At 48.8% G+C, this 19,557-nt stretch overlaps 1 protein-coding gene across 1 annotated transcript in view; it reads right to left on the reverse strand.

Annotated features, from left to right (window-relative positions):
• MYO5A (myosin VA) overlaps positions 1-19,557 on the reverse strand; it is a 937,291-nt gene that overhangs the window by 320,934 nt on the left and 596,800 nt on the right. The window contains exon 19 of the mRNA XM_069624847.1: positions 3,964-4,175. Coding sequence (XP_069480948.1) covers positions 3,964-4,175 — 212 coding nt within the window. The remainder of the gene's footprint in view (positions 1-3,963; positions 4,176-19,557) is intronic.

Raw genomic sequence — 19,557 nt, forward strand, 5'->3', positions numbered from 1 at the left:
CTGACCCCACCATTATGACTAGAATCTACAATGACAATACTGTATGCTATAAACAAAATAGCTCTGCTCACGACACGCAAAGCTAAACAACCTGCCCACCTCAATACCTGGTTCACCCCTGAGTTAAAAAATCTAAGATTAACTAAAAGAAAAGCCGAAGCACTGGAAAAAAAACTGATCTGCGTGAAATTACTGAGTCGAAAAGTCTGACCACCAAAAGTACACCCCCCCATTTTTTTGCATATATATATGTGGGGGGAGACCCCTGTAATCCCCCCACCTTACACCTATACATTATTAACTTTAACCCCCCACATATACATATGCGAATAAATGGGGGGTCAGACTTTTCCACCTCAGTATTTTCGTCCTATTCCGAAAAAAACACCATCTCCTGGTAACAAAACTCTTTGATACAGCCTCCAATGACTATAAGCAAAAGGTACTTTTCACCAAAGGTGAACTATACAACGGAAGAATTGCTAAAGCCAGCTCCAACACCAAGGAACTATTCCTTATCCTCAGGGAGCTAAAAACACCCCACCCCCGAAAGCTGCAACAAAGCACAAACTGGTGCGAGAACATTCAAAATGCTCTCCAAAACAAGATGAGTCACCTCCAATCTTCAATTGAAGCCAAAAAAACCAGCCTAGACAAGCTTCACAAACCCCCACCACCATCTGCTACCGCCATTCTCCCCAAAGAGCTTCCCATATTTGAATTCACGGAAGTCTCCATCCCAGAAGTCCTGAAAATCATCCTTAGCCTAAATCCCTCCAGATGCCAAAGTGACCCAAGCCCACCCTCAATCATCAAGGAATGTGCACCCCAACAGCCACTTTCATCACCAATCTGATCAATGCCTCCTTCAAATGTAATTGCGTCCCATCTGACCTAAAATAGCATGGGTACTACCCGTACTAAAACAACACTCCCACAAACTACCGCCCCATAACAGTAGCCTTTCTCTCAAAAATTCTTCATCCTGTAGCATATCTTCAGATCCAGAACTACCTAGAAGCGAATAACATCCTAGGGCTACGTCAATCTGGTTTCCGTCAAGACACGGGACGGAAACATTCCTGGATTTAAAAATCCAAATGGACAATATCCGAGAGACAATGGGAAACTAGCTGTGCTTCTTCTCCTAGACCTCTCTGCTGCCTTCGATCTGGTGAATCACAATATTCTATGTGAACACCTTTCAGCATCAGCTAACTTCTCCCCCAACACCACACTCTGGATAAACTCTTTCCTCAGAGACAGAACTATGAAAGTTCTCCCCAAAAGCCCAGTCACCCCCACCCCAGTTACTTGTGAAGTGCCACAAGGCTCGTGTGTGGCCCCCACCGTACAACATAATCACAAAGCTACTCTTTCACTGCCTCGATGACATGGGTGTCATCTACACCAACTACGCAGATGTCACTCAGGTCCTAATACCCATCTCAGGAGACCACGACACTGACCCAGCCACCCTCAACGCCATCTTCCGAGCCATCCAAGACTGGATGGCGCAACACAGTCTTTGCTTGAACAATGATAAGACCGAGCTGCTCATCATCGGCTCCCAACCCAGAATCGCCAAACTTAACCACCTCTTCAAGTCATTCATCATAAATGGACACTCAATCAAAGTCTCTAACAAGGTAAAAACACCTGGTTTCCATCTAGACTCCTTACTCAACCTCAAACAAATAATTGCCACCACCTCAGACACCTGATAGACATGCAAACTCATTAGATCTTGCAGGAAATTCCTCTCCGCTGACAGTTGCCTCACCCTGGCTAGAGAACTAGTACTCACACGCCTTGACTATTGCAACGCTCTCTGTGCAGGAACCACTAAACAGAATATCAGAAAGCTGCAGGTCCTACAAAACAGTGCCCTCAGGGCTGCGCTCAATGTCCCCAGATCTGCACACATCTCAGCCACCAGACACCAGCAACACCGGCTACCAGTACAAGAACGCATCATGTTCAAATCCCTCAACTTCACATCTCCACCAGATGGCACCCGCCTATCTGGCCAACAGCTTGATGCTGACAACACTCCAGACCCACCCGAGCAATCAGCAGTTCCTCGCCACTCCCAGATTCAAGCTTCAAAAGGCCGGTGGTAGCAGCTTCCCCACGTTGGCCAGCAAACTATGGAACTCTCTGCCTCTTCCACTCAGAACCCAAGACTCCTTCTGGATCCTCTTACTTAAAACACACCTCTTCAACGAAGGTTTAAGCCACCAAGACACCCATCTCGTCTAGCTATACACCACCCCATCATGCACCCACATGTTATCCATAATTCTCTATGTTAATTGTCACTCTCTGTCCAATTGTAAAGTCTCTTATTTGCTGTCTGTCTTGTATTTCCTGTGCATCAACAGTAACTCTTATTAACTGTAAGTTACTGCCCACATGCCCAGGGGATCTGTGCGCTCTATAAGTTTCAAAATAAATAAGTATGCTTCAATTTCTTTGTATTCATCTACAGTCCTCTCTCCCTCCCAAGATAAGCCTGGCTGCCCTATCTATGCTACCAAATGTCTTCAGGTCGTACAGCCTTATAATAAGAGTGGAGTTTCTGTATTGCATCAGATATGGATTTATGAAGCCCTAGTTGGACTTAAAAAAACTGTCCTAACAGTCATCACTGCAGTTAAAGAGGCCTAGCCAAGCATTTTCTTTAGGATGCTTTGGCCTTAGAGAATCCTTTACAAAAATGAGGATCAGTAGTGGGTGTGGAGTTAAAAAGGCCCTGTGGGTATCGCAGTTAGGTTTTAAGTATACCTTGGGTGGATGCCTGGTGTTCTATCACATCAGCATATGGGGCCAAGCGCCAGTATTGGATTTTATAGGCAAGCTGGGAGTGTGCTCGAGTATTAGTCCGGATTGTATCCTTTGGGAGGGCTGAAGCAACCCAGGTATAGACTCAGAATCCTTCCCGTCTTCTCCCAAAAGGGATGGATTACCTGAAAGAACGTGTCACATGAAAACAGAGGTTCTGAGCAAATATTTAACTCCTTCTCTGCCTTTATCGGACAAAGCTCAGCGGGGGCAGCAATTTAAGAGGGAAGCAAAAGCTGTTAACAAGCACATGCACTTCAAGAGTCAGGGAACCCGACCACCCCGACAATCTCCAGCTGGAGATCTGCAATGGATAAAATGATGGAATGGGGTAGGATGGTTTATAAAAGCAGGATATGTCACCAGAAACAACGGAACAATTGGAGAAAACTGGAGGAATATCCTGCTGGGTGTACCTTTTCATTCATTTTGTATAGGACAAATCTGTTGTCACTTGAAAGGGGGCAGAGGCGAGGGTTTTCTTATTGCATGTTTTCTTTCTGTTATCGCTTTGACACTTTACAAAAAAGGAAAATGCAATAATGGGTTTCATGAAAAAAGTGTCTAATCACATATTTTGCATGGGGCCCTGGACATCAAGCACTGCAAGCGCAAAGAGGCAGCCACAAAGACGTTATTATAGAAACTCTTACTTAAACCTGGAGAAGGCCATTTGATTCACAAGACATGTATATGCGCCACTGACTCAGTCCTGGACTTACTAGAAGTAAGTCAGGAGTAAGTCAAAGTTACTCAGTGAATAAAATCACCCCGTCAAGGGGAAGTCACAGCATCTTTGTGAATTGTCCAACAATTTGCAGTTTGGCTTCATAGAATTGTACATTGTCACCCAGCATTGAGGATACTGAATGTGAGAAACTCTCCACTTAACTGCAGAAAATCAATCTTCGGTGTTAAAGAGAAAACAAACCTAGGGATGTCGGGGAGCATTTGTGGGCAAGGCCTTACTTGAGGCCGGTATTCATACTCTATTTTATGTTGTGCAGAAACTCCCCTGCCACTACGGATATCAGCAGAATCTGGAGGAAGTAAGCTGGAACAGCAAATCTTGGTTAGGACTCGGATCAAGTTAAAAAATAATTCAGTTTTCGAACTCACCATCGAGCCTGGTATCCCCGAACATATCTCTGGATGGTAATGGCAGCTTTCTTCATGCGCAGATACTTCTTTCGCATCAGCCAGCCACGAATCGTTTTCTGGATTCGAATGCAGGCCACTCGCAGTTTGTCTGCCCTTATCTTTTCCATGTAAGCCACTTGCCCAGCACGGAAGAAGATCTTGGTTTTACCGAACTGGTATTTGTTCGTGTCCTATTGCCAGATAAAACACCATTAGTAAGAGAGGAGTGCATAGGTGGAGCCCAAAGAGGCAGTGCCTCTGAAAAAACAACATTTAATAGCCTTGTTGAAATGTTGTGCTTTACTCAAAGTCGACTTTTTGTAGGATCTCCCTAATGCACAAAAAGTGTTTCCTGTGCAGAATCTAGCCATTCTGCAAAATACCAACAGACTGCATCATTTTTCAGATGAAGTGTGTAAACGCAAGGTTATTAAATGAAAGCATTGTATGTTCTGAGGAATTTTATCACAGTCAGTGGTCTTCAAACTGTGGTGCTGGTCACCTTGGGGGAGGGGTGAATCGAGGAGGGGCACAAAGCTCTTTAAAAGTTTTTCTTTACAGTGACTGCTTTGACTAGAAAATGTAAACAGTTCTAGCTTCTGGCCGGTGCCAGAAATAATATTTGTAATCAGTATATAAAGCTTGAATACCACTGCATATTGAATCATAATGTTGAGAGGGTAGTAGAACATTAAAATAATTTAAATTTGTGTGTGGAAATAGTTTTTAAAAGGCCACGAAACATGTATACAAATGCTCAATTCTTACAGTTGTGTACAGAAGGGAAACGTACACCCATCAGGCTCCATGGCCAAACATATCACAATCTTACATTCCAAGCATTATTTCATTTGGTTCCACTTTCGACACAACCTGTAGTGTTGTAAGGAGAGGCAAGCACAGACTGTTGCCTCAGAGAAGGTTGATTTTTTTATTGTCTGCCCGAGATAGAAATCTGATCAAAGCCTATAAATGCAAATTCTAATTCAAATCAAATTCACAAAGGGGTTCTGTTGACCGGCCATGGCCACCGAGCAAGAATGTTGCATTTCTTTGAGGCTACAAAGAAACAGAGGAGCATTAGGAATTCATCTGACCAATGAAATCCAAAAAGTGGGACGTCTAAGGATTTGACCAAATAATTGGTTGCAGTTGCACCACTGATGCAGCAGCTGGATGTAGATGAGTCTGCAGTTAAGATTGTGTTTGGGCGAAGGCATGTTGGAATAGATTAACTCGAAACCTAATAGGATCCTCTGCGCAGCGTATGTATATTCCAGAGAGATAGCTTTGATGGTTCAGATACACACACATGATATGTTTATGTCAGAGTGTAACAAACCAAGGTCCTTCAACTAAGTGGGCATGTTCATCATTATTTACATATATGTTAACATCTGGATGATTGCAAAAGTTAACCTTTCATCTCTATATTGCCATTCTGAATGCAGACTGAGTTAATAGACTCATGTTTTCCTAGGCCATGACAAAATATTCAGCAGAAAAATCCTGTCACTAATTTTGCAAATTTCTCTATGTTTAACATTCAATTTTACTACTAAGATTTTATAGAGTGAACATTTTTCTCCTTATTTAAAGTTTGAAGTATATAGGTTGACTATATTAGATATCTTTTTCTAACCCATACTTGAATGCATTTAGTAATTCATACAAAAAAAAAGATGCACTTTTACCGTAAAGTGCTTCTACAGATGAAGAGGCAGGTTCCTGTGTCGGGTGTTACCAATTTTATGATGCGAGTAATATTAGTACTAATTGTTTTGGGGGGCAATATTATTTTCAATTGTAATGGAGTAAAAGTGTCTAGTATGATTATCATCTGGAAAGCTGTGCTTCGCTCCATGGCATCCACGTTTCTATGATCTGGCCTGAAACACACTAACGTTCTATGTGTTCGCGATCAACCTTCCACATTAATAAAGTTCCATAAAGCTCTGCGCTGCTACTTGCAGCTAGGTCTGCATTATATCAAATTTCAAAATAGGCCAAATAAAATAGATTGGGAACCCAATGCAAGGATTTCAGAAATGCAAGTGAACTTGGTGTTCGTGCCATGTATATATTTGGAGAAATTAGAGTCTCCGGTATGTTAATTAAGTCACTTACTAAAGAATAATACATAACTGAACAGAGAAAAAAAGCAACCTAATTTGCAGAGCACATCGCTGCAATAAAATTAGCAAGTTTCAATTTGGAGACTGTCACGGAAATATATGCATTCATATTTACAGCTGGCATTGCCTCATTTGACACAGACATGTCATTACTAAACAGAGGGGTTTGGATTGAAGCCAGACAAGCCCATCAAAAAGGTGTTCAAAATAAAGTGCAATGTAAATGGAAGCTATAATACAATAAACTATAAATTACTCACTGTAGTGACTAACGTAATCTTAGTCTTCAGTCCCCTTTTCTCCATATTGCATGAGCGTCCCTTCCTAGGGACGGGAGTCGGAACCTTTTTCACCAGAAAAAACCTTCTTCCCCTTTTAATTTAGAGGCGCACGGGTGTGCGGCCCTCGGAGCATGCGCTACCCTGACTCCGCCCACCGGCGCCACACCTCAGTCCCCATTGACGCGTCGACAATTTTTAACATTGCCTAATGACACCAGTATTATTAGGGGGGGGGGAGGATGGTGGGACATATGGAGGAAAGAGACTAAGGTGAGTAACTTATAATTACTGTTACGTCCCGTCCCCTTTCCTCCATACTGCATGGGCGATTACAACTGAATGTAGCCCCAGGGTGGAGAGGATACCCTCCTTAAGCAAATAAGTTCCTTAGAACAACCTGTCCGAAGGCCGCGTCAGACTTAGTGCCGGCGTCCAAATAGTAATGCTTACAGATAGCCAAAAGGGGTGGCGCAGCTGGCCGCCCTGCTTATGACGGAACCTGCCGCTGGAATTCGATGGCCGTGGCCTTGGCTCTGACCGCGTGAGCATGCATCTTGGCTGGCAGAGGCTTGTGCTGCCCCTTATAGGCCTCTTTGATGGCCGCAACCATCCACCGTGCAATAGAAGCCTTGGATGCTTGATGTGATAGCATATTTTATTTATATCACGATCATACACAAGTGTTTCAGACTGCGACCAGGCAAAGGGAGGGGAACAGGGCAGAACAAACAACAATCTTACTCGGCCCAGTGACATTAAGAATGCGCAAGTGCATGGGAAAGGGAAAAAGGGGGAAGTGCGTGGGAGGGGGGGAGAGGTGGAAAGCGCGGAACAGAGGAAAGAACAGAATAAATAAATAAGTAAAATAAATAAATATAAGTGGTAGTGCAGCTAGCAAGTGGCGAGTGGTGGGTTAAGCAGATAGGGTGCATCTAATAAGTGCAGAAGAGAAGTGAGTGGGGGACTGTATGGGTACAGACCCCAGTAAAAAGGGAGGCCCCGGAGGCAGTGCTGGAGGGTGGAAGGGTGAGCAGGTACCTGGGCCCGAAGGACAGAGGGTGGCCATGTGCACGGTGCCAGGGAGAAAACAGATCAGCTGGGGAGAAGAGGTGCAAAGGCAGAAGCGAAGAGGAAGGTCTTGAGGTGCTTCCGGAACCGGAGATGGTTCTCCTCAAGTTTTAAGGTGGCAGGGAGGCTGTTCCAAAGGGAGGCCCCAGCCGAAGACAGATCTACCCCCAGCTTGTTTCTTTGAAAAACGACTGACCCTGAGGGAGTTAGAAGTAGAGGAGAAAAGGGCTTGAGAGGGAAGGTATTTACGGAGGGATAGTTGAAGGTATTTCGGACCCAGGCTCCAGAAAGCCCTGTGGACAATGCAGAGGGTTCTTAATGTAATCCTTGCATCCACTGGAAGCCAATGGAGAGATTTCAGAGCTGGAGAGATACAATCCCAGGGCTTGAGGCCAAGGACAAGTCTCACAGTCTTGTTCTGGATTAGTTGTAAAAGGTGGAGAGTGGAGGCAGGTAGGTTAAGAAAGAGGCTGTTACAGTAGTCCAACCAAGAGAGAACCAGAGCTTGGGAAACAGTAAGATTCTGAGTGAAAGAGTGGAAAGGCAGAGTACCTCTAAGGAGGTGCAGTGAGAATTTGACTTTTTAGAGCTGTCAGAGATGTGTGAGGAGAAGAAAAGTGTGGATTCAAAGACGACCAAGGTTTTTGGCCTCGCAGGTATGGTTAGGAGGAGGGCCAAGAGGCCGGCCATAGAGTGAGGGGAAATTAAGGTGAAGGTGTACCTATGAAGAGGATCTCAGTCTTGTGGGCATTCAGACATAGATCATTGGAGGCACACCAATTTTGAATGGCAATTAGGCAATCAGAGATGAGGGAAGGAGAGGGGGTGGCTGAGGGAAGCCTGGAAATGAGTTGGGTGTCATCAGCATAGCACTAGAAATTTGATCAGAACATGGAAATGCAGTAGGCGAGAGTTGCCAGGTATTGGTTGAAAAGCCAGGGCTAGAGGTTAGACCCCTGGGGAACACCACAGGTAGAACAGGAGATAGAAGATAGGAAGGACCCAAGTTGTACCTGGGAGGGTCGATCAGAGAGGAAAGAGGTCAGCCAGGCCAGAGCCTGATCAGCGATACCCAGGTTGTCACGGAGACGGTTGAGCAGGGTGGTATGGTTCACCGTTTCGAAAGCAGAGGAGAGATCAAGTAGGACGAGGACAGAAGGCGTTAGCGTCAAGGTTGGAGAGCAGATGTTCAGGAGAGCAGTTTCTGTGCTTCTGGCAGCTCTGAAGCCAGATTGATGATCATGGAGAGAACAGACAGAATCGGAATGGAGATTAAGCTGAGAGATGGCCAGCTTTTCAAAGAGTTTACCCAAAAAGGGAGTAATGGAAATTGGGTGATAGTTAGCCGGACAAGATGGATCAGCTGTGGGTTTCTTAAGGAGAGGATTCTCAAGGGAGTACTTCAGAGGGGTGGGGAAATAACCAGAGGCAAAGGAGAGGTTGCAGAGCGAGGGTATGAATGTGGTCCTTAATGGTTTTAGAGGAACAGGGATGAACCTGCTTTGATGAGGCTTACATAGATTGGACTTGTCTAGCGACCTCATCAGGTGAGAAAAGAGGAAAGCAGGAGAAAGAGGGTGGGGGGTAGGTGAAGGGGGGTTTGCATGAAAAGAAGGAGGGAGAGGAGAGGGAGCGGAGGAGAGGGTGGACAAGATGTCCTGGGTTTTAGAGAGGATGTGAGGCAAGGTCATTGCAAAGAACCCGGGAGGTTAGAGGAAGGGTGGAGACTGCAGCAGGGTTGGTCAGCTCCTTGCAGATTAAGAGTTCGGACTAGTTGTTAGATGTCACAGAGACACGGGCTTGAATGTGGACTCTCTTCTTGATACGGACAGGAGCAGGGGGCAGGCCAGTTTGACAGAGGATAACAAGAAGCCCTCCATTTCCTCTCAGCCACCCTACACTTACGTTTAAGCATCAAGAGTAGCAGAAATAGAGGAACCACGCTGCAAGGGCTAACTTCTGAGGTGCGGGGTGGAGGACCCCCTCACCCCTGCTGGGACATGAGATGTGCTGGACCCAGCGGAAGGAGAATGGGTGGTCTGTGAGGCTGAGCAATTTGGAGAACCATGGTCTCACCGGCCACCAAGGAGCTATCAAGATGATGCTGAGGTGACAAGCTTCCTTTATCTTGGGGAGTACCCTGGGGATCAGGGGTGTGGGAGGAAAGGCATAGGCTTCCATGCCCTCCCATTGAATCTGCAATGCGTCGCCCAGGGAGCCGGGGCCCAGCCCCTGCCAAGACGCAAACTGATCAGTGATGGCACTTCCTGTTCTTCCAAGAGGCAAATGGATCCACCGGAGAATGGCCCCATGTGTTGAAGACCCCCTGCAGAACCTGGTCGTTCAATTGCCATTCGTAATTGTCCGCTCCCAGTCTGCTGAGCCTGTACGCTTCCAAGTTGGCCTCCCCCGGGAGGTGGACGGCCTTGAGGTAGATGTTTTCCAGGGCCCATTCCCACATACTGACCAGTAGGCTGCACAGTGGAGGGGACCGGGTACCCCCCCTGCCTGTTGACATAGTACATGCTGGTGGAGTTGTCGGTCTGGATAAAGACGGCCCTGCCCCCAATGAGCAGAAGGAAGGCTGTGAGGGCTAGCCAAATGGCCCTGAGCTGCAGACAGTTGATATGCAATTCCTGCCAGTAGGCAGACTCTGTGGACGCTGTGGCTGTCCAGAGTGGCTCGCCAGCCCTCTAGGGAGGAGTCTGTAGTGATGGTGACCTGCGGGGACGGCTGCCGGAAGGGCTTGCCTGTCCGCAGGTTGCAGGCCCTGGCCCACCACGCGAGGTCCAAGTGGAGAGAAGGCGGTATGCTGACCAGTTCCGCTTGGGAGCCCTTCTCCTGACTCCATGAGGCTGCGAAGCGCAGCTCTAACCTCCTCATCCGGAGTCTCGTGTGTGGCACAGTCAGGAGGACCGCTGCCATGATGCCCAGTAAGGGCTGCAGCAGCTGAGACTTCTTGAGGTTCATAGTAAACCTCAGGTTGTGGAGTGGGATCATAAGCGTGGAGGAAGTGTGGGTGGTGGAGCGCCTTGCAGGCTGGTCACCTGCTGAAGCCCGCTGAAGTCAACATGCACCGGGGAGGAGCGTGATGCCGGAGAACTAAGTACCTGAATGACAAATCAAAGACAAAAAGAAGAATCCGGGTAAGAACGTGTGGTATTACATGGCAGGGCCAAACCCAGGAGCGCTGGTGAAATTGGCCGTTCCCACCGATGCGGAAAAGGGTACTGAGGTGTGGCGCCAGTGGGCGTAGTCAGGGTAGCGCAAGCTTCCAGGGCCGCACCCCCATGCGTTCTAAATTTAAAGGGGAAGACGGTTTTTCTGGTGAAAAAGGTTCAGTCTCTTGCCCCTAGGAAGTGACACCCATGCAGTATGGAGGAAGAGTATGCCTTCCGCTTTTTACTTTTCTGGCATATTTCGGACTAATCTCGCATGTGTCAATCCTTCTACAGTGAAATAATAATCAGCAATATTTCCAGTCATAAATAAGAAGTTATGAATGTTTGTCAATCATTTTTCACTGCATGCTTTTCTGCACATGCTTAACAGCCTTAATTATATTAACACTTGTCTGATGAATTGACATAGCACAGTCCTAGCTCCAGGTAGACTATTTATTATAGCATGTGGTTTGGAGCATGCGCTGCTTTACATAGAATAATATAGCGTACAGAGTCTGTTTGAATAAAACTGGCTCATTAGGACGAGATCTCAGGGAGAGGTTCCTCCCGGGCTCTCGCCCTAATGAGCTAGTCGTCCAGGTACGGGGAGACATGGTGGCGCTGGGCCCCGAGGAGGGCTGCCACTGCATTCATTTTCCTGGTAAAAACCCTGGGGGCTAAGTTGAGGCCAAAGGGTTGCACCTTCTACTGGAAATGACAGCCATGATCCTGAAGCGTAGGAAGGAGCGATGTGGCTGCTAAATTGAATCGGACATGCAGGTAGGCGTCCTTCAGATCCAGGGAGCACATCCAGTCTCCCTTGTCTAGTGTCTCTGCAATGAGTGCTGGCATAACCATCTTGAATTCCTGAAGAGGGAGGGAGAGGTTGAGGGTGGATAGGTCCAACACAACTCTCAGGCCAGCCTGGTTCTTTTGTATGGCGAAAATCCTGGAAAAGAAGCCTAATCCTCTCTGGGAGCCTGGTACTTCTACTGCTTGGCTCTCGACGAGCAACCAGATCTCTGCCAACAGAGTTGACGTCCCAATCAGTGGGTGTAGAAGGGAGGAGGGAGGTACCCGTAAGCGGTACCCCTTGTATACTATAGAGAGGATCCTGGGGTCTGCCAGAAATGCACATGAGAGGCAAGCCTGCCATCCACTAGAGAGATGTGGACCCAAAGGGATGATTCATGCTTCTCCTCCTTGTCTAGCAGCGCCGAGGATAAGGTGGCAGAAGACGACTGAGGCTTAGAGTAGAGCGACGCCGCAGCGATCACTGAAGAATGTGGCTGGGGTTGCGATGACGGAAAGCAAGAGTATATCCCCCTCCATCTGTCTATACTAGGCATTGAGGCGCCGATTGACAGGTTGGGCTGAGTGTGGCTTGAGCCACACTTTCTTGGCCAGAGCCACGACGTCTAACTGCATCGGGATACCCGTCTGGGTAGGGGGTCCTAGGGTGAGGACTTCTGCCAAGACCCCCTCCTCAGGCTGATCTACCTTGGGTTGCGGAAGGCTCAAATATTCTGCCAAACCTGCAAGCCTGTCGTGGAAGGCCTTCGGTGACGACGGCGTGTCAGGGCCCTTCTCCTCGTCTGTGTCTACCAGAGTGTCCGGCTGGTCTGGAGCGAATGGAAGAGTGCTGGGCGCCGTGAGCTGCGGTGTGGGGACCGGAGACGGAGGCTGTTGTGGAACTGGCTGAACTGTGGGAGGCAGGTGAGCCGGAATCAAAGGGGCAGCAGGGGCTGTGTTGGGGCCAGTGGCGCCGGAGCCATGGGAGGAATGACTATGGGCGCGGGTGGGGTGACCTGAGGGAGCAAGTCCCTGACTGCATCCCGCAGGATGGCCCCATTTTGGGGGGTTCGCATCAGCACCAGGAACCTTTTCGAAGAGCCTGTCTTCGGAGGCTGAAGAGGTGGCAGAAGATATTGACAGAGTGGCTGGGGTATGCTGGGGCCGGAGCACACACTGTCTAGGTTGCAGGGGGAACCTGCCCTGCGCTGCTGATGGATAAACTGTAGGCCACATACCGTGCCAAAGTCGTGGTGCATGGATCCCTGGGCCCGGCCTCCTCCAAGACTCTTGATGTTGGAGTGAGAATCCTACCCTACACTACACTACAGGCATAGGCCTGGAAGGCGTATTGCCCTTGGTTGTGTCACCGGTAGTGCTGCATGCAGGTTCCCCCTCAAACATTGAGCCGGCACTAGGGCATAGCCCCTCGGGTGTACACCCGGTCAAAGAACCTTGCGGTCCCTCAGCACTGTGTCGGAAAAGGATCTGAAGACCCCTCTGCTGCGAGGCCGGTAGCTGAACTAGCCTCGGTGTGTGTGCTGGTACCAGAACCAGAGAGTTCCTCCCGCTTGGGCGTTTCCTCGGGGAAGGAGTCGTCCTTATGGGGTGCGATGGAAAATAATGGCCCTCCCTTGGGTCTCAATCTCTGTCTGACAAAGTTCAAGTCCTCTGGAGGCGACCTTTCGAAGAGCTCCCTCCACCTAGATAGCCTGTTCTTCAGTGTGCATGGAGCGAGTGCGTCGCACGCGGTACAACCTTCCCAGCCGTGGTCAGGGCCAAGGCAGCGGAGGCAAAGAGCGAGGGGGTCAGATGTAGGAAAGAGCCCCTCGCAGGCTGGTCACCTGCTGAAGCCCACTGAAGTCAACATGCACCGGGGAGGAGCGGGATGCCGGAGAACTAAGTACCTGAATGACAAATCTAAGACAAAAAGAAGAAGCCGGGTAAGAACGTGTGGTATTACAAGGCAGGGCCAAACCCAGGAGCGTTGGTGAAATTGGCCCGTTCCCATCAATGCGGAAAAGGGGACTGAGGTGTGGCGCCAGTGGGCGGAGTCAGGGTAGCGCATGCTCCCAGCGCGGCACCCCGGTGCTCTTCTAAATTTAAAGGGGAAGAAGGTTTTTCTGGTGAAAAAGGTTCCATCTCTTGTCCCTAGGAAGTGACACCCATGCAGTATGGAGGAAAGGGGACGGGATGTAAGAGTATGCCTTCCGCTTTTTACTTTTCTGGCATATTTCGGACTAATCTCGCACGTGTCAATCCTTCTACAGTGAAATAATAATCAGCAATATTTCCAGTCATAAATAAGAAGTTATGAATGTTTGTCAATCGGTTTTCACTGCATGCTTTTCTGCACATGCTTAACAGCCTTAATTATATTAACACTTGTCTGATGAATTGACATAGCACAGTCCTAGCTCCAGGTAGACTATTTATTATAGCATGTGGTTTTGGAGCATGCGCTGCTTTACATAGAATAATATAGCGTACAGAGTCTGTTTGAATAAAAGAAAGAGGCTGTAAAAGCAGTGAAAATAAAACACACTTTCCCAACAGATACAAGGTTTTATGGGCCGAAAAGTAGAGGCTTTTGGTAAAATGGAAGTGTCCAATGCCCTACATATTAGCTAAGCATGCATATGCTTTTTCACAATTTGTGGTTCTTCAGCCAAGGATTAGGACCAATGTCTGTGCACAGGATTATAAATTAATCATGGTATAATGAATGTAACTAGTTACTTACCTGTAACTCCTGTTCTCCAGCATGGGTCTTACATGGATTCCCATGCTCATGAACATTCCCCGTCGTCAGGCTTGGAATCCTCAGTAATATTAAAGCAGTTTTGCTTTAAAGCTAAAACTGCTTGTCGCTTCTATAGCCTATTGCTGTCACCCTGGTTCACAATGCCCCCGCCAATGACATTCGTCATCCCAAGCACAACCCGTGTGGCCTTCTTCAGATTTGATTGTGAATGTAAAGTGGCAGCAGTAACAAAGAAGAGCCAGAGAGTAGCAGTAGGGAGGTTTTGCATGTGAATCCGTGAAAGACCCATGCTGGAGGACAGGTGTTCCAGGTAAGTAACTAGTTCCTACTCCAGCATGGGGTCTTACAAGAATTCACATGCTCATGAATACGATTGCACAGCAGTACACATGCACAACCACGGGAGGGGGCAAGGCTCACAGAAGCAATACACTTCTCATTGGAACAGACTTAACACATGCAAAAAGATTTTGAAGCACTGCTTGGCCAGGACTGTTCCCTGTAATCCCAGTCGACACAGTAGAATCTTGTAAAGGTGTGGGTAGACCTCCATGCAGCAGCCCTGCAGATGTCAAACAGGGAAACGCCAGAGAGAAACGCTGTAGTTGCTGCAATGACTCTGGTGGAAAGGGGTCTCGGCCGGCCTGGTAGCAGTCTGTTGGCCAGATGATGGCAATGCGTGATACAGACAGAGGGATGGAAGCCTTAGACAGGGCCTTCCCATGTCCTGCAGGTTCAAAAGTGACAAAAAGCTAAGAAGTCTTTTGAAAGCTCTTTGTGCGTGCACAACGTCCAGCAGATGCAAAGATCTTTCAGCAGACGAAGCGTTTGCAAAGAAAACTTCTAGAACCAAAGGCTTGCTCATATGAGTCTGACGGGACGTTTGGCATGAAGGAAGGATGAGCTTGCAGAACCACTTTGGCTGAATGGAAACAAATACTGAGGCTTACAGAACGCTTGCATTTTACCAACCCATAGGACAGGGGCGATAGCCACCATGAAGGCGGTCTTCCAGGACAAGACACTTCAAGGAGGCCTGCTGCATAGGTTCAAACTGAGGCCCCATCAGTTTTGCCAGTACAACATTAAGCTCCAATGCAGGGGCAGGGTGCTTCACCATAGGGAATGTTCTGAAGAGGCCCTTGAGGAGCTCCTTACCAAGCCTTTGCAACCACAGGGAGAGCTTGCCTGGAGCCCGGGTGCACCGGGATATTATGGCCAGGTAGACCTTGATAGATGCATGGGCAAGACTTGGCAAGCAAGTGCAGGTACAGAAGAAGCTGTGGTGCCGTCACGGGCTGCGCAGGAATCTTTTGTGGCTGGCATCACACTGTAAAACACTTGTGCTTGTAGCAAGCAAGCATAGAGGGGGCCCTGGCCTTGGCTAGAATGTTCATGCATTCCAAAGGCAGTGAGTAGTGTCCACATTCTAGGGCTCCAAGAGTCAGGCCATGAGGCTCAGACGCTGGGTCGTGGTGCAGAATTGACCCTCCTTCCCTGGAGAGCAGGTCTCTAAGTGGAGGTAGTTTGATGGCTGGAACCACTGATAGATGGAGAAGGTTGGAGTACCAGATCTGCCTGGGACACACTGGTACAATGAGGATCATCTTGCAGTGGCAACGTCTGAGTGTGTTGATCAGTTGTAGCAACAGAGTAATTGGCGGGAATGCGTACAGGAAGAGGCCTTCCAAAGGGAATGAGAAGGCATTTCCCAGATTCCTCGGCTAAGGTTACCGGCTGGCAAACCTCTGACACTTGGGTTTTAGCTGTTGCAAAGAGGTTGGTTTCAGGGAGACCTCACTCTTTGGAGACGAGACACATGCGCTTGCTGGAGCTCCCATTCGTGGCAGGACCACAGTTCCCTGCTGAGAGAGTCTGCAATGATGTTCTGAAGGCCTTCCAGGAGAAATGGGACGAGAAGCATCCATTGAGCAATGGCCCAGTGCCACAGGTTTTGTGCCTCCAGTGAGCGGGGAGCAGTGGTCGAAGTGAGCGGGAGCGGTGCTCCTATACTTTTCTACAATAAGTTTTACTGTTCCTATACTTTTATTTTAAAAAGAAATCGTTCCGTACTGGTTTCGTTTTAAATGAAAGTGTAGTAAGAAGTTGAAACTTGCACTTTCAGTGCACTACATTGAACGTTGCCTTAAACAGCAAGTGCATGTGTTTGGGGTTTTGTATTGTGTGTGGGAGGCGGCGTGGTGAGGGGTTTGTGGGGAGCGGGTGCAGGCCAGCAGGGAACATAGTTCCACTACTTCTTTTCATACACTTCGACCACGGGCGGAGGGCGTGTCGCGTCCGGTTTCCTGAAGTAAAACATGGTGGTGTTGTTGTCCATGAAAATCTGCAACACCTTCCCCTGGAGCTGAGGCTGAAAAGAATTGAGAGCCCAGAAAACTGCCCAACTCCTTCTCTTCTGGGAGCCAGAGAACTCTAGCTTATGAATGCCTTGTGTGGGCTCCCCAACCCTCTAGAGAGGCGGTCGTGACTGTCACTTGATACACTGGGAGCACCCTGTGAGATGTGGGCGAATTGACTACCATTGCAGGGCCTGACGGAATGCCCAATTGAGGGTGATCTTGTCATTTCATGAGCCATTGTCTTGCTGCCATCAGGCATCCAGAAACCTTTGAAGGGATCTCATCTGAAGCCTGCAAAAGGGGACTAGATCAAAGCAGGACATCATCCCCAGGAAAGACATGGCGGATCAGACTGTTGCAACGGAAGTGGTCGATAGCCGTTGGGCAGTGCTTAGATGCACTTGAGGTGCTGATCCTCCAAGATGTTTTTCAGGCCGCAATGTTCGCAGACCTTGAAGTGGCTTTTTCTCGTGGCATATGCTATGGCTTGAAGAAGTTCTAAGCCTGGGCCTGCGGCTGCCCACCATCCTAATATCCGACAATCGACAGATCTCGTCCAGCAATGGGTCCCCACCACCAGTATTCACAATGTGACCGAAGAAGAAAAAAGATTGAGATGATATCGCACAAAAATAGCCGGAAAATGAACAGTATTTTCGATAAGTGAAACACAAGGACTCACAACATGAAACCGTGAAGTAAACACCTTGCGATGACCACCAAGGGTGGAGCTAGGGAGGACGAAAGTCATTGGCTGGGGCAGTGTGACCCAGGGTGACAGCAATAGGCTATAGGCAATAGGCTATAGAAGCAAAAAGCAATTTTATCTTTCAAGCAAGACTTATATTACTGGGATTCCCATCCTGGCGACGGGGAATGTTCATGAGCATGTGAATCCATGTAAGCCCCCATGCTGGAGAACAGGTTCTAACGGGCATAAATGATAAGTTACTCACCGTAGTGACTAACATACTCTTAGTCCCTTTCCTCCATACTGCATGGGCGTCCCTTCCTGGGGACAGGAGACAGAACCTTTTTCACCATAAAACCTTCTTCCCCTTTAAATTTAGAGGCGCAGGGCTGCAGCCCTTGGAGCATGCGCTGCCCTGACTGCACCCACCAGCGCCACACCTCAGTCCCCATTGATGCGTCAACAATATTTAACATTGGCTAATGACACCAGTATTATTAAGGGCTGGGATGGTGGGACGTATAGAGGAAAGTGGACCAACTACGTTAGTCACTATGGTGAGTAACTTCTTACATCCCCCGTTCCCTTTTCTGCATACTGCATGAGTAATTACAACCGAATGTAGCCCCAGGGTGGAAAGGAGACCCTCCTTAAGAAAACAGATTCCTTAGAAAAGTCTGTCCGAAAGCCGCGTCTGACTTAGAGCCGGTGCCCAAACAGTAATGCTTGCAGAAGGCCTAAGGGGTAGCCTAGGACGCCGCCCTGATGATGACCTGCCACGGAACCTGGCACTGGAATGCAATGGCCGTGGCCTTGGCCCTGACCACGTGGGCATGCATGTTAACTGGAAGTGGCTTGTGCTGCCCCTCGTAGGCATCCTTGATGGCCGAAACCATCCATCGTGCAATAGATGCCTTGGATGCTTGATAACCGTACCTTGCCCCCCCCACCCCTCCACAGGTGAAAAACAGTGCGTCCAACTTGCGGAAGCCCTTGGTTCTGTCTAGATAGAATTTCAGAGCACGTCTGACATCCAGACAGTGCGAAACCCTCCGAGGCTCGTCCTTGGGGTCAACAAGCGTAGCTTAGACTATTTCCTCGTTTAGATGGAAAGCGGAGGTTTCCTTAGATAGGAAGAAGGGGTCTGTCCGCAGGACCACCTTATCCTAGTGAAAGATAGTATAGGACTCTGAGGCCACCAGAGCCTGTATCTCGCTGACTCTGCGAGCAGAGGTGAGCCCCACCTGCAGAGCTGTCTTAATGGTGACCAGCCTGATGTCCGCTGACGCCATTGGCTCGATGGCTTGTGTGCCAAAGCGCCCAACACTACATTGACGTCCCACACAGGGTGTGGTCTTTTGATGAGCGGGTAGAGCCTGGCAAGACCCGTCCAATGTCTCTTCGCTATTGGGTTGGAGGAGAAGACCTCCACCTACGAATTTCTGTAGGCTCCTATGGCCACCAAATACATGCAGCATGTGTCCACCTGAACGCCTGAGTGGGCGAGGTGCGCAAAGCAGGAGAGCAGGTCGTCCAACGTGCACGTAAGGGGGTCGATCTCCCTAGAGTCCGCCCAGTGACAGAACCTAGTCCAATTACTCTTGTACTGGCTCCTGGTAGCCTGGCTCCTGGCACCCTGAATGACTTCTATGTTAGCCTGTGATAGGCTAACATGCTTCAGCGTGACCGGCTCAGGAACCACGCAGCTAGGGCTAATCTCTGAGGCGCTGGTTGGATGACATTACCCCCCTGTTACGCCCACAGATGAGCTGGAGCCAACGGAGGGTGAATCAGAAGAGCGGTCATCTTTTTGGCACCTCGGCCATCTTGTTGTGCTGCATGCCATGTGCCGAAGTCATGGTGCTTGTCTCACTGGGCCCAGCTTCCTCTAGAACTCTTGACGGTGGGGCATGAAACTTGCTCTGTACCTCAGGCCGAGGCCTGGTAGGCATTCCGCCCTCAGCAAAGTCGCCAGTAGTGCTGCGTGTAGGTGCCCCCTCGGCCATGGCGATACAAGGGCGGTCTCTCAGCACGGTCTTTGGCAGAGTCTACAGACCCCTCGGCCTGGCGGCCGGTAGCTGAATTAGCCTCGCTCTGGCGTGTCCTTAGAAAGGTGTCGCCATTGAGGGGTGCGCTGGAAAAGAGCAGCACTATCTTGGGCCTTGATCCATGCTTGACAAAGTCCTTCAGGTCCTCTGGAGGCAACCTCTCGAAGAGCTCCCTCCACCTAGCCAGTCTATTCTTCAGGGCACGCGAGGAGAGTGTGTCACACGTGGTACAACTGTCCCATCCGTGGTCGGGGGCCAAGGCAGCGGAGG

The sequence above is a fragment of the Ambystoma mexicanum genome, chromosome 11 (assembly GCF_040938575.1).
Source record: "Ambystoma mexicanum isolate Mex_15411 chromosome 11, UKY_AmexF1_1, whole genome shotgun sequence".
Lineage (NCBI taxonomy): Eukaryota > Metazoa > Chordata > Amphibia > Caudata > Ambystomatidae > Ambystoma > Ambystoma mexicanum.